This window comes from Strongylocentrotus purpuratus, unplaced genomic scaffold (genome assembly GCF_000002235.5).
Source record: "Strongylocentrotus purpuratus isolate Spur 01 unplaced genomic scaffold, Spur_5.0 spur5_scaffold_10, whole genome shotgun sequence".
Taxonomy (NCBI): Eukaryota; Metazoa; Echinodermata; class Echinoidea; order Camarodonta; family Strongylocentrotidae; genus Strongylocentrotus; species Strongylocentrotus purpuratus.
This window is the reverse complement of record NW_022145595.1, coordinates 28,614,211-28,628,117: the sequence shown is the minus strand read 5'-3', so window position 1 is coordinate 28,628,117 and position 13,907 is coordinate 28,614,211. Positions and strand designations below refer to the sequence as shown.

General features: G+C 39.3%; 1 protein-coding gene across 1 annotated transcript; it reads left to right on the top strand.

Annotated features, from left to right (window-relative positions):
• Positions 1-254: 254 nt before the first annotated feature.
• Positions 255-13,636, top strand: LOC100893947 (cytochrome P450 4V2). Its single transcript, XM_030979999.1, has 12 exons — positions 255-305; positions 1,675-1,897; positions 2,304-2,422; positions 3,761-3,846; positions 4,956-5,149; positions 5,883-5,952; positions 6,321-6,447; positions 7,184-7,360; positions 8,156-8,258; positions 9,198-9,332; positions 12,230-12,409; positions 12,858-13,636. The coding sequence occupies exons 2-12, from the start codon at positions 1,732-1,734 to the stop codon at positions 13,019-13,021; spliced, it is 1,521 nt and encodes a 506-aa protein (XP_030835859.1). The 5' UTR covers positions 255-305; positions 1,675-1,731; the 3' UTR covers positions 13,022-13,636.
• Positions 13,637-13,907: the final 271 nt, after the last annotated feature.

Below are 13,907 nucleotides of genomic sequence, written 5' to 3'. Positions count from 1 at the left end.
TCTAAGAAACTATAATCCGAAGAAAAAAAAACTATAGACCCTAAAACAAGGTATACCGAGATGGCTGCCGGACTATAAGTGTGTTAGCTTAAAATCAATATCCTCAACATTAAATTGTAAATATACATACTGGAGAATGACGTCACCCAAAGTGATATCAAAGTCTAACATACTCACGTGACTGCAGACTGTGTATAAACAATAATGCATAGAATGTAGACATGATACGGCATGAATGCAATATCATTTTGCGATAGAGGCTTTTAGAAATCGTACATATTAACTTCATGCAGCTCAGCATTAAGGTAGGAATATGCATGGGTTCAGGTTGAAATATTTTCAATTTAACGCGACAATGTTTCTGTTCTGCCGTAAAGAACACGATGACTTCCACCGTATGACTATACAGCTAGGAGTTGAAATCTTGAAACATCATAGAAATTGTGCGTGTATAATGATATATACTTTCTATTGTAACGCCATATTCTGTTAACTTGTTATATAGTGTGTTATGTGTGTTCTGAAAGAAAGATAAATAAAACTTGAACTTGAACTTGAAAGCGCCCTTCGGAAACCAGTGGCGGATCCAGGGGGGGGGGGGGCCGGGGGGCCCGGGGGGCCCGCCCCCCCCCCCCTGGCAAAAAAAAAGAAGGGAAAAAAAGGAAAAGAAAAAGGTGGAAAAAAGGGGAAAAAGTGGAAAGATTTTTTTTATTGTGTGTGTGTGTGTGTGTGTGTGTGTGTTCGCTCAAGAAAGCAACAACCAACAAAATTGTTCCCCCCCCCCTCCTAAGCCACTTAACGAAATATCTGATAATTTTCTAATTTCCGGGGTCCAATTTTTTTATTTTTTTAATCGCTCATCTGACGATGATTAAATGCCTTAAAACCCCTGAGCTTCTGGGGGCTCTGCCCCCTGGATTTCACCTAGGGCCCAAAGTCAGGCACCTGGATGCTCATCTGACGGTAAGTTAATGCCTAAAACCCCTGAGCTCCTGGGGGCTCCGCCCCCTGGACCCCACACCAATTAGTGATCTACCAGTGCCACAAATAAGGTATTGAAATATGCTCATCTGACAGTAATTGCCCAAAACCCCTGAGCTTCCGGGGGCTCCGTCCCCTGGACCCCGCCGAGAAACGTTCAGAGGGGCCTGTAAGAGTGGGGTGATGGGGATTTTTGTTGTTGTCAACCCCCCCCCCCCTCCCCCCCCCCAAAAAAAAAAAAAAAAACGTTTTTTGCCACTGCCGGTTTCACTATTACGTACCAATATTTGGCTCGCATAATTTCAAATTTGCCCCCCCCCCCTTAAGAAATCTTGGATCCGTGCCTGTAGGAAACCTTCATTCCTTATTTTCCTGACTTTCCAAATAAACCTATTGCATTGTTCAAAATGTCTCTTAAAACTGTTTCATGCAGGGTTTCATGCCGTCTCGATTCTTAATTAGTTAAATCGCAGATATTTTAACGAAATGCATGACTGGAGAAGAAAGGAATAGCTAAGGCAGAGCTAAAGATATGAAGAACATCTCGATCGTCATTGATATAGGTTAGATGCCAGATGCCATCTAGAGAGCCAGAGCAAAAGAAAGAGGCATAGGGTTTCGGGGATAAGGCGGCTAATGTTAAAACTTTTCTCTCCCTCTCTCTCTCTCTCTCTTTCATCTGAAACTGTTTAGCTGAGGATCTCGTAGTATATCAACCTCTCAGATGTTAGGATCTACCAATTGCTCACCATGGAATACGGTGTCGTCCTCCCGGTCATTCTCCTGGTCATCTCCTTCGTCGTGACCTTCCTCCTCGCAAAGGCCATCCGCATCATTGTCCTCATCAGTAGATTCCAGGGACCATTAGCATTACCCCTGGTCGGGAACGCCTATGCCTTCAAGAGCGACCAAAGAGGTAATGTGCACCATTTGGGATTATGATGGGTAAACGGTGGTCCTGGTGGTACTGGTGCTGCTTCTGGTAATGGGTGATGATGGTGGTGATGTGGTGTGGTGTGGTGTTGTGTCAGTGTGGTATGGTGTGGTGTGGCGTATAGAGGTGGTGGTGTCGGTGTGATATGGTGGTGGCGATGTTAAGTGGTGATGATGTTGATGTTGATACTGAGGTTGATAATGATGTTGGCGTGATGTGATAGTGGTGATAATGGTGATGATGGTGGTGGCGATAGATGAGGTTAGCTTTTATCCACAGTTCTGTGTATTTCAACATCATTAATTATACCCGCGTGCATATTTTCCACTTCTCTGTAAAATATTCTATTAACCTCTTCATTTCCATTGCTCCTTTTCTCCTTTGACAGAGTTCTTCGTGGATATTCAATCTATTTTTAACGAGTATCGCGCCAAGACAGGCGGGATCATTCGGATGTGGCTCGGTCCAGCTCCAGTGCTCGTTCTTTATGGCGCTAAGTATATGGAGGTAATGATAACGTTTTTGGGGGGCGGGAGGAGGAGGTAGCATGAGGTATATTTATGAAGGCTCTTGGCTCTCATACGACAGGTCCCGGGTTCGATTCTTGTTCGGTGCTAATACATCCTTGAACAATATGCTTTGTCCAACTGTTGTCCCTCTCATATCGATTGAGGTTACTAAATTTTATAACAACTAGTTTTCGTAAAGGCCAATTTGAAGGTCATCCAAGAGAGAGAGAGAGAGAGAGAGAGAGAGGGAGAGGGAGAGAGAGAGAGAGAGAGAGAGAGAGAGAGAGAGAGAGAGAGAGAGAGCGGGGGAGTAGAAATTGATGACAAGGCTCTAACATTCGACTTTGGTGACAAAACCACTTATACTGCATGGAGTGTGACATTTCCTTTCCTCTCTAGTAAAGCCCCTGTGCCTCTCTTTCATTGTAATACATAGATAACACGATCGAGAAGACTTTCAAGAAATCAACTCGAAAGTAAATTCAGCCGGCTAGTATATCAAATCACATTCGAATCGCATAGCTACTATAGTGCGTCAATGTAACGTTTGCACCGTCTACGGATTTGTCGGTTCATGATAATAATAATAATATCGAATATTTAGGAGCGCTAAAAACAATAAGTACCATAGCGCTTACAAAATAATACAAATATATGAAAAGAGGACAACAAATGTACAGTCTCACATAAAGTAGATCACATAGATCACTGGGGAGAAAGGTAAGTTTTGAGGGATCTTTTGAAGGTGGCAAGATTGGTAATTTCCCCTATGGAAAGAGGGATGCTGTCTTTAACGCAGCTACTGCAAAACGTTTTTGTAATATCGATGACGAATTTAAGAAGTGTTGAAATGGGCTACTAAAATTGTCCTACATTTATTTGTTTCTAAAGTCTTGGCGATCGTACGTGTTATATATAAAATCATTATTTCAGTCTCAAAGGCATCGTTTAACAATGTTAAATCTGAGATGCATGGCCCTACGTACGTGTTATAAGTGTCTGTGATATTAATACTGATACCCTAAACAAATATTGCGCTTCAAAATGATCATGAAGTGCCTCAAAAAATAAAAATCTTTGAGTGAACGGTGGTACCATACTCAATTGCCCCACTAGACCGTAGTGTTATAAAAACCGTTAGGAAAACGAAGAATGAAAATTCGATTTCCAATCATAAATATCTTGATAACCAGACAGGCAATGGCTTGTAAAAGTCATAGGATTCCTGACTGACCTATAGGTTTATAATTATGATTGCAGCAAGAGCTAAATCCAGGATTTTGTTTCAGAATCTGAGGCAATGTTACCAAGTCCCTTTCATGTAATCCACTTTCAGGTGATACTAAGCAGCAGCCAGCACGTCCGGAAAGGGTTCCTATATCGTCTCCTGGAACCCTGGCTTGGTCTAGGGTTATTGACTAGGTAAAGGCTTTTTGTTACCTTCAAATTCAAATTGAGCGTTATTTTCGTATTAGAAATTCAGGACCGTAATCTACTATATAGGCAGTTAAACCCGACGTGGTTTTTAAGATCATGTTTAAAGGTATTACAAAGTTTTGGTAAGGGGTCATGAATTTGGATCAAATGAACATATAAGAAGCCTTTGCGGTTTTACAATATTCAATGATCGTTGTCGCGGTTGAAATCGAGTCTAAAGTAAAGAAATTGTAAATAATAAACTCTTTATGTTGTATAGCGCCCTCTCAAGGCTGATATTACTTTTGACCTAAACAAATGTTTCTTGACTACAATTGACCGATTTGCTATTCCCTTTTGGAAATTATATATCAGAACTGCATATTCTAAGATTTTCATGATCGCAGCTACCATGGAGTGGCCTTAGGCGCTATTTGAAATATTTGAAATTTACCAGGAGCACCGGTAAATTTTTGATTATTCAATTTCTCGAAAGCAGAAGTGTTTTAAAGGCTAAATGTTCTATTTCTTATAATACATCCACAAGGGGCATCCAAATATATTAACATTTCAAAGAAATACTATCAATCCATTTTTCAAAATTTCCCGAAACTTTTCATTACCTTTAACAAAAGAAAAGTTAGACTTCGGACTGAAATGAGGGGTCGACGAACATTTCGATTTTATGTAATGATTTAAGCCAAATAATACGAGGCAACACGAATACCAGCTCAGTTGTTTTATATCATGCAGCCAGGAACCCCACACGTGTAGAACTTTTGAGATAAGAACTTGGTATATCAAATATCAATATGATATAATCACATGTATGTATGCGATAAGACAGATACTACTATAAAATACGGGCGAAAATTGAAACGACGAGACGCTTGAGCAAACAAACATAAGAAAATATGAACGTTAGACCTACTCATTTAATTATCGGCTGCAAAGTTAGAAGTTCATGAATAACAGACTGTCAAGTTCACATACAAAAGAAACTGCAAGTCGTCATTGATCATAATGGGAGAACATCTCCAGGAATAACAATAATGTTATCACCCCAAAACAAAATCTCAAGAAAATCTATATTTCTGAATGTGATTTCCTTGCAGTACTGGTCAGAAATGGTTTCATCGACGCAAGATGCTCACTCCGACCTTCCACTTCTCCATCCTTCAATGTTTCATGGATGTTTTCAACGAGCAGAGCACTATCTTGGTCAAGAAACTCGAAAAGTTTGCCGATAAGTCTGAGACTATCAATATCTTTCCTCTCGTCACCAACTGCGTGCTGGATATAATATGCGGTATATAAAAAATGGCGGCTGACCAAGCCGCCCTCCCCAACCCCACATCCAAACACATTTTGCCTACATACATACAAAAATCTATTCGGAAACAGAATACTGCCGATGTGACAGCAAACCGATTTTGAAAGAAATTTAAACATTATTAGACAAGTTACAAAGATATTTATAAAAACAAAAAATATATCAGTGAGGTGTCCATTATTTGTCATTTGGGCGTGGTAGGTGGATGTGTGTGGGGGGGGGGGGGGGGGGGGGGAGGAGGGGGTAGTACTGCCCACATTGATCGATGCCCTGGCTTTTCTCGCAAGTGATGCTCAATTGTTATTGTGATTGTTTTATAATTGATATTATAATTATTATCATTATCATAAATATTAATATTGTTATTAATATGATCATTATTATTATCATTATAATCATCATTATTATGATCATTATCATCAATATGATAATCTTTATATATTAGTATCATTATCGTTATCATCATTCATAATATTATTATTATCATCATTATCATTATCATTATTATTATTATTATTACTATTATCATTATCATCATTGGTATTATTAATATCATTATTATCATCAGTATTATTATTATCATTATCTTTATAATAATGATTTTTTATAATATCGTTTTTATCATTATTATTATTTTCCACTATTATAGTTGTTTTTTATTGTTGTTATTATCATGACATATATTTTTGTTCTCTTCCTGTACCTACAGATACTGCAATGGGCCGTTGTACTAACGCACAAGAGGACGGTGATAATGAATATGTGCAAGCAGTGGGAAGGTGAAAGATAGTTTGATTAAGTACTTCGAGTTATAAATGAATATAAGAGGCATGAACGTATCTTTGATAACGAATCATAAATATTTTAATTGCTATAAGAGCTAAATTTAGCACAATTTTAAAACAAAATAATTGAATGGTATTCTAGAATTTTTAAGGATAGACTGCCACTACAATGTAATAAAGGGTTTCGGTTAAAGAATCGGAAGTTTTATAATAATAGCATGTAACTAAAGAGAAGGCGTCACGTTAACAATTAAATACCAGATAACTACAAACCTTTCTCTGGGTCCGGCAAAAATCCAGTTTTTGTAGAATAATCACCTTTATGTTGACGACTTTGGACCTATTCTTTGCTCACGTTATAGAATGGGTGAGCTGGTGATTGCTCGAGCTAAGAATCCACTCACTTGGCCAGACTACCTGTTTGGCAAACTAAACGCCGGAAAAGAGCACGACAAAACGTTGAAGATCCTCCACGATGTTACAGACAATGTAAGTTTTTTTTTAAAATAAATAATTGTAATGAAATAAAGGTGAGGTCTATTCTGGAGAGGGAGAGTTGCCCTCCTTCCATTTATTATTGTATTAAGCGTGTAGGCTATCCAATGGACAATGGAGAGTGGGAGTTCGATTAATTCCCCATTCCGGAAATGATGCCTCTTCTTTTTATTCTTCTTCTTCTTTTCCTTTTTTTTCCCTTCTTCTTCTGTTTTTCTTTTCTTCTTTCTGTTCTTTTTCCTTTTCTGCTCCTTTTTCTTTTTGCCCTACTACATCTTTTTCTCTTTTTTCCTTCTTGTCCTTTTCCTTCTTCACCTCCTCCTCCTTCCTTTCCTTCTTCTTCTTCTTCTTCTTCTTCTTCTTCTTCTTCTTCTTCTTCTTCTTCTTCTTCTTACCTGACAATAGAACGGTGAATAAATAGACGTATTAGTAGATTAATAAAGGCTCGTTTAAATACATGGCGCGGTAAACCGCCGCAAAAAAAAAAAAAAAAAAAATATGCCGTCTCGTTTGCTTTTACACCATTATGAAAGATTAAAGTTCTGCGTGCAACAAAATATAACTTGCGTGTATTCACTGAGGTTTGTGATTAAGATACAGAAATGTGAGGCGTCTCACGCTTTACGTCATCATAACAAAATTAACAGTTTTGCCGCGACAAATCTGGCAGAGACTTGAACACTTTTACCTTCGATCAAAATGCAATCTGTTGCATTTTTTTATTACCTAGATGATACAGGAAAGACTAAAAGAGCCTCCGAGTGTCACTCATGAAGATGAGGATGAGACGGTTGCTAGGAGACGCAAAAGAATTGCATTCTTGGACCTTCTCCTGGCGATGCATCGAGAAGATGCGAGCTTTACTCTGAAAGACATCCGGGAAGAAGTAGACACTTTCATGTTTGAGGTATATCTAACAATGTACGTGTCTGCATTGGGGGGTGGGGGGGGGGGGGGGTGTCAGACCAAATCTATACCTAAAAAAGTTCGCCGATAATTTATCCAATGTGATGGTCTACTTTTTAATACCTTATTTAATATATTTTGATGAAAACAATTATATTTCCACTATAAGAGTGAAGAGTGTAAACTTTATCTCGCTTGCCAACAAATTTTAGAAACTGGAAAGTTGACGTTTTGTAGGTATAGGCGTATGCCTGAAAACTTCTCTTCCCTGGCAAATATAGCTTCCCGTATTAAAGTCTTATATGAATACTTCATAGACTGTAAGTAACCCAGTAGAATCAATTATGATAGTTCATTAAGAGATACCAGACACCAGGCCTGCCAGACACCCCAAATAGTAATTTGTTTACCATACCTTGGATATCATACCTTGTAAGTAGGCATAAAGTTATACAAAACTTATTTGCCCTTCGGTGTCCGCTAGTGGATTACTCTTGAATTTGGCGTTGTGCAGTTACGGATGAACATGGACAGTTAAATAGTTCATCGGGATTAAATTTATGGTTTGAGCAAGTGAAATTAACAACAACAATATCAACAACAACACCCTACACACGGCATTCTTCGGGTTACACGGTTAGAAATATGAAGGAAGTTGATAAACACAAAACGAAAACAAAACATCGCTTACGGAACAACTTCAGACTCGGTCCTCTTTATAATGAAAGTTCCCGCTATTCAATCTCGTTTTCACGAGTCCCCCCTTTTTTTTTTCTTTCTCTCTTTTTGTTTGCAGGGTCATGATACCACTGCTGCTGCGATAAGTTGGGCAATCCTGGAGATAGGACAGCATCCAGACATACAGGAAAGACTACACGCGGAACTAGATGAAGTTTTTGGTAGGTCTAGAACCCTACTGGTACCGGTTCTTGTTATGGTTGCATCTCTAGTCGAACAACAACCATTCAGGCTCGTTCAGATTTGACGCGGCAAAACCGCGGCGGTTTCTTTTCTTCTTCATGATGACGTTAAGTGTAATACGCTTCACATGTTGTATCCAAAGACGTTTAAATATAATTGTATCTAATTATCTCAGTGAATACGTGCATGTCGTTTGTTGCGCGCAGTTGCAATTCATTTACCAATCGCGGTAGCATTTTTTGCGGTGGTTTACCGCGATTTACCGCGCTGTATCTGAACAAGCCTTTAGGGCAAGGTCATTTGATCTTAAACCTATATCCAACGTGATTGATTCCTTAAAATAAAGAGACGCAAATCTACACGTGTGTCATCTATGTCTAGACTAAATAAGTTTAATAATGATTTAAATGAGTTTAATGAAGGTTGTCAAACGAGAACGCAGGTCCTCCTTGTATAGCGCATAATCAAATTATCGTGATTATAATATGTCTCTATGTGCTTCCAAAAGGCTTTGGATAATTATTACTACCCCGGTTTTAGCTGAAGCAACCGTAGTGCCCGGTGTATTAAAGGATTAAATCCTACCGGGTACACCCACTTTAAATACACCAGGGTCGAGTGTGTCAAATGTAGATTAAGGTCTTGTCAAAAGGCATTGTTGCTTCGTTGCAGGGATTCGAACCCCGAACCACGTGGTTCACAGTCCAGAGATTAAACAACTAGACCACAGAACCTCTACAGACCACTACAGTTGGTAGTCATAAGCAATTGCATTTTCCATTTGATGATGTTTTAAGAAGAAACGTCATCAAGGAAAAAAAAGCGTGTATCGTTGTTGCTGCATATAATTATAGACAGTCGTTATTAAAGGGAAGTTTGTAAAAATTAATAAAATATTCTTCTTGCCATGCAAACAGGTGATTCGATCCGTCCTGTGACGTCAGACGATCTGTCAAGACTCTCGTACCTTACTCGTATCGTCAAGGAGTCACTTCGTATCATCCCGGCCGTACCTATGGTAGCTAGATCTCTTGACGAAGACATTGTCCTAGGTAAGGTAAACCTTTCCTGGACGCCTCTGGTTAGCCCTAGCGGGCGCTTTGCACTTCGTACTATTATGATTAGCAGAATGCCTAGATAGAATACAAAGCTAGTGTCTGCTACTCTGCTATAGAGTTGAGAGGTTAGGTATAGGACACATTGGACAAATGGAATGACATTGCTCCGTCAGGGAGACACTCTGCCTCATCCACTTCCGTATAATATACCTATGCGTAGCTAGAGGTCTTGATGAATGCATTGTCCTCGATGAAGTAGCTCCTTTCAATGGCAATCCTATGACCCATTGAGGATAAGGATGAGTATAGGGCTACGTGGTCGTGTTCAATGGGATTGTGAAGTTAGCGTTTGGACCAAAAGAATGCCATAGCTCCAACAAGGAGACACTTCGCATTAAGTCTTCCGTCACTCTTATCCAAAAAAGTCTTGAGTCTTTGGTCATAAAGGTAGGGTAACATTTCCGAGGGCGTCTGTGAAGGCAAGTCCTATGTGCCTTTGCACTACATCGGCATGGGATAAGGAGAAACAGTACCTTGGATGCAGGGGCGGTCGAGCGACTTCCAAAGTGGGGGGGCACCAACAAAAAAGGGCACTTTCTGAAGAAAAAAGGGCACCTACAGTGGGAAATCTCAAAGCGAAAATATACAATTTTTTTGACATTGGTACATACCCCTGCATTGTGATTACATTATCAGGGATGATTTCAATATTTGTTTCTCTTCATACATCATACAAGATATCGCTTAAGCATCATACTTTACAGTTGGGTGGGATGTCTGAATATGCATTTACGAGCTAGCGAAGCGAGCGAGAAAATGTTTAAAGATCTGCGAGGTCGCAGTGCGAAAAATTACATCTTATAAAGAGGAAAAAAACCAATCGTGATGGGGTTATAAGCACATTCTCATAACGGAAGACTGAAAAGACCTTTGATAACTTACATAATTATATCATCTTTAAATGTGAGCCAGCGCAGCGAGCGAACTTTGGGGGAAATTGCTCTTAGTCGCTTTAAATAAGGGGCATGTTTAATGATTTCATGAAAAGGGGACAATTATCGAAAGGGATAAGACACTCATTAGAACAGAAAAGGAGCACGTGTCAAAGTACAAAGGATAATTATAAGAGGTGAACATGAGGCATTTTTTTCACCTGAAAAGAGGCACTCACCTGATGAAAAAGAGGCGTTTACGAAAATGGGAAATAGGCATTTGTTGACGGAAAAAGGGCACCCATCAGATTTTGATAGGGGCACTTATAAGAGGTGAAAAGAGGCACTGACCAGATATGAAAAGGGGCACTTATGAAAATGTAAAAGGGGCACTTATAATAAAGGAAAATGTGCATTTGTTGAATGAAAAGGGGGCACCGTTCAAATTTAAAAAAAGGGCCGTTATGAGAAGGGGAGGGAGCTTTTTCTTTTTAATGGGTGCACTTATCATAAGGAAAAGGGGCACTTATTAGAAAGGGAAAGCGGTAGTTATGAGAAGGGGAAGGAGCTCTCTCTTTTTAATGGGGGCACTTATCATAAGGAAAAGGGGCACTTATTAGAAAGGGAAAGCGGTAGTTATGAGAAGGGGAAGGAGCTCTCTCTTTTTAATGGTGGCACTTATCATAAGGAAAAGGGGCACTTATTAGAAAATAAAAGGGGCACATGTTAAAATTAAAGGTGTGCTCATCCGAGTTTAAAAAAGGGGTAGTTATTAAAAGGAGAAGGGGCACTTCTTACAAAGGAAAAAAGGGGCAGTTGTCAAAGTAAAGGAGCACCTCTCAGTTTTGAATAGGGCAATTATCAGAGGTGAAGGGGGCACTTATCAAAAGTGAAAAGGGGCACTTCTCGTACCTGAAAAGAGGCACTTACTAGAGATTAAAAAGGGCACTTATTAAAGATAATTTCAAGATTTATGAGAATGGAAAATGGACACTTATTGCAAAGGAAAATGGGAACGTGTCGAAGGAAAAGGGGCACGTGTCAAAAATAAAAGGGCACTCGTCAGAGGTGAAAAGGGGGGAAGGGGCACTTTTATTTAGTAATAGGGGCACTTGTCAAAGTAAAAGGGGCACTTTTCCTATGTAAAAAGGGGCACTTTTGGGGTATCTGAAAAAGTGGGGGGCACTGTGCCCCCCCTGCCCCCCCGGGAGAACCGCCTCTGCTTGGATGCAGGGGTTGAGAGGTAACATGGTTAGGTTAAGGGTAATTCAGTGGACCGATTGAACGCAATAGCTTCGTGAAGGAGACACTTCGCTTTGCGCCTTCGACCTATGATCGCCAGATACCTTTAGCAGACAATGTCCTAGCTAAAGTGGCCTTCCAAGATCTCTGTAATCATTGAACTTTTTATTAGAAGCATTAAGGCTGCAAGCTAGGAGTAAGATGAATTGGAGCTGATGGAATACCATACTTTCAAGAAGATATTCTGCAAGATCTCTTTTGTTCGTTGGATCAAAGACCTCCTCTTTTTAAAATCCCATACAAATTCGGGTTGAATATTATGCTAGCAATCAACGTCAAAGCAAAACTCTCTTTGCCGAGTTTCACCAGCACCCATAATACCTCACTATATAACCAAGGACAGTGTCTCCTTTAATAGAATTTAATGTCGAGTGCTCCACTTAATATAGCACTTGCCTTTAAAGTAACATTTTCAGAACTCTTATCCACAAGAAGATCTAGTAGGGCCAAAAGTGCATGCACTGCCCTTGAGACACAATAAATGCCGGGGATCCTTGTGCCTTCCTTCTTACAATCCTTGGTATGTCGTTTCTTGAAACCGTAATGTACGATGTGATACATCAACTTTTCTGATAGAATCGATCTGCATTCTTTTATTTTAACAAGCTAACTTGAAGAGTTTGTCCTTTCATGATTCATTCTTTCACAATTTTATAGATGGCAAGGTGGTCCCCAAAGAAGCAATGATCATGCTGCACATCTATGCTCTTCATCAAGACCCGCAACAGTTCCCTGACCCAGATCAGTTTGACCCTGATCGGTTTCTTCCAGAGAATGCTGAAAAGAGGCATCCGTATGCCTTCGTACCGTTTTCTGCAGGTCCAAGAAACTGCATCGGTAAGACCTATAAGAAGAGACTCAGATATACCTACTATCAAAAACGTAGGACAGTGTAAATAGACAAAGTAATATAAACCTACGAAACAACTTTCAAATAAAATGTATATAACAAAACATTGCACTTTGGAAATTCCTACATCACGGTTATAGAAATAATAATTAAAGCAGTTGAAATAAATATCCTTGTGACTTTCGATTTACTATTACCAATATTAGCATAGTAAACTCCACTCCGATATGTATTGGTTCATTAACTCATCTTAAAGTGAATGTTATAATATTAAACCGTGGACTTGTATTCTTTACGAATTGATCCATAAAATGACCCCCAAAATGGATTTATATTCCTGTATGTTTAGAATTTCAGAGGTCATAAATATAATGTAAGCCTTGTCTAACTGGAAACTGGTCTCTTGAAATGCTTCTCTATGATTTTTTGACGCAGGTCAGAAGTTCGCAATGATGGAAACCAAACTCACTCTGGCAAACATTTTCCGAAGATTCTCGATTGAGTCAGTCCAGACCATAGAGGGAGCCAAACCTGCGGGGCAGCTCATCTTGAGACCCGTCGAAGGCAACATACTCGTCAAACTAAGCTGGAGAAAATAGACATGCGAGTCGGACTAGGCCTGTGAATTCTTGTCATCCGCGAGAAAATTTAGATTTGTCATGTTGTATTTTACAGTTATGAATTTTGATGCACACATCTTTTGTCTCAATTTTTGTCGCTCAGGCAAATCAACAAACAATCAAGTAATTAATATTAGCTGATACTAAATTTAACACTGACCTTAAAACGTTCAATACACACTTTCACGGTTACAACAAAATGGCGCCCAATGTGAGCGCGCAGCAATACATGGGCATCTGAAAACATTAATGACGCAATGTTTACTTGCAAATTAAAATGACGGCCTTCACCGTGAAGGCGTGTATTCGTAAGACATTTTAGAGGGCGATATAAAAGTAAATTTGGCGGTATAAAATAATCCCACATCATCGTGTAGATAATGTTTGGATGACTCTTTTCTGAATTTCCCTACCTGCAACGGGAAGCATTTCCCAACAAAATTAGCACATAGAATAAGCAGGATGAGTGACACCTGGTAAACGTCAAATCATTTCGCCGTATAAAATGGAATAGTATACTACCACTAAAAGTACATTGTAGATATTAAACTAACTTTATTTTCATTATTGCAAAGTTGAAACTTTGATTCGGCATAGTTATCAAAATTCAATGTTTGGAAACTTTCAAAGTGATGATTATTATCAATTACAAAATGCTTAAATACTGCCCCGGCATAGCACCTGAAGAGCTCTCCGAACGCTGCAAAGATGTGTGAGATCACAGTATGGACACGATTTGCACAAGCAGACGATGTCCCATGACATCTCACACATTTTCAGTGCCTGTTTTTCATTTTCTCTTGAGTTCTTTCTCTTACTTCACTCCCGTCAGGCTAAATGTATAATCTATTGCCTCACTCTAAAA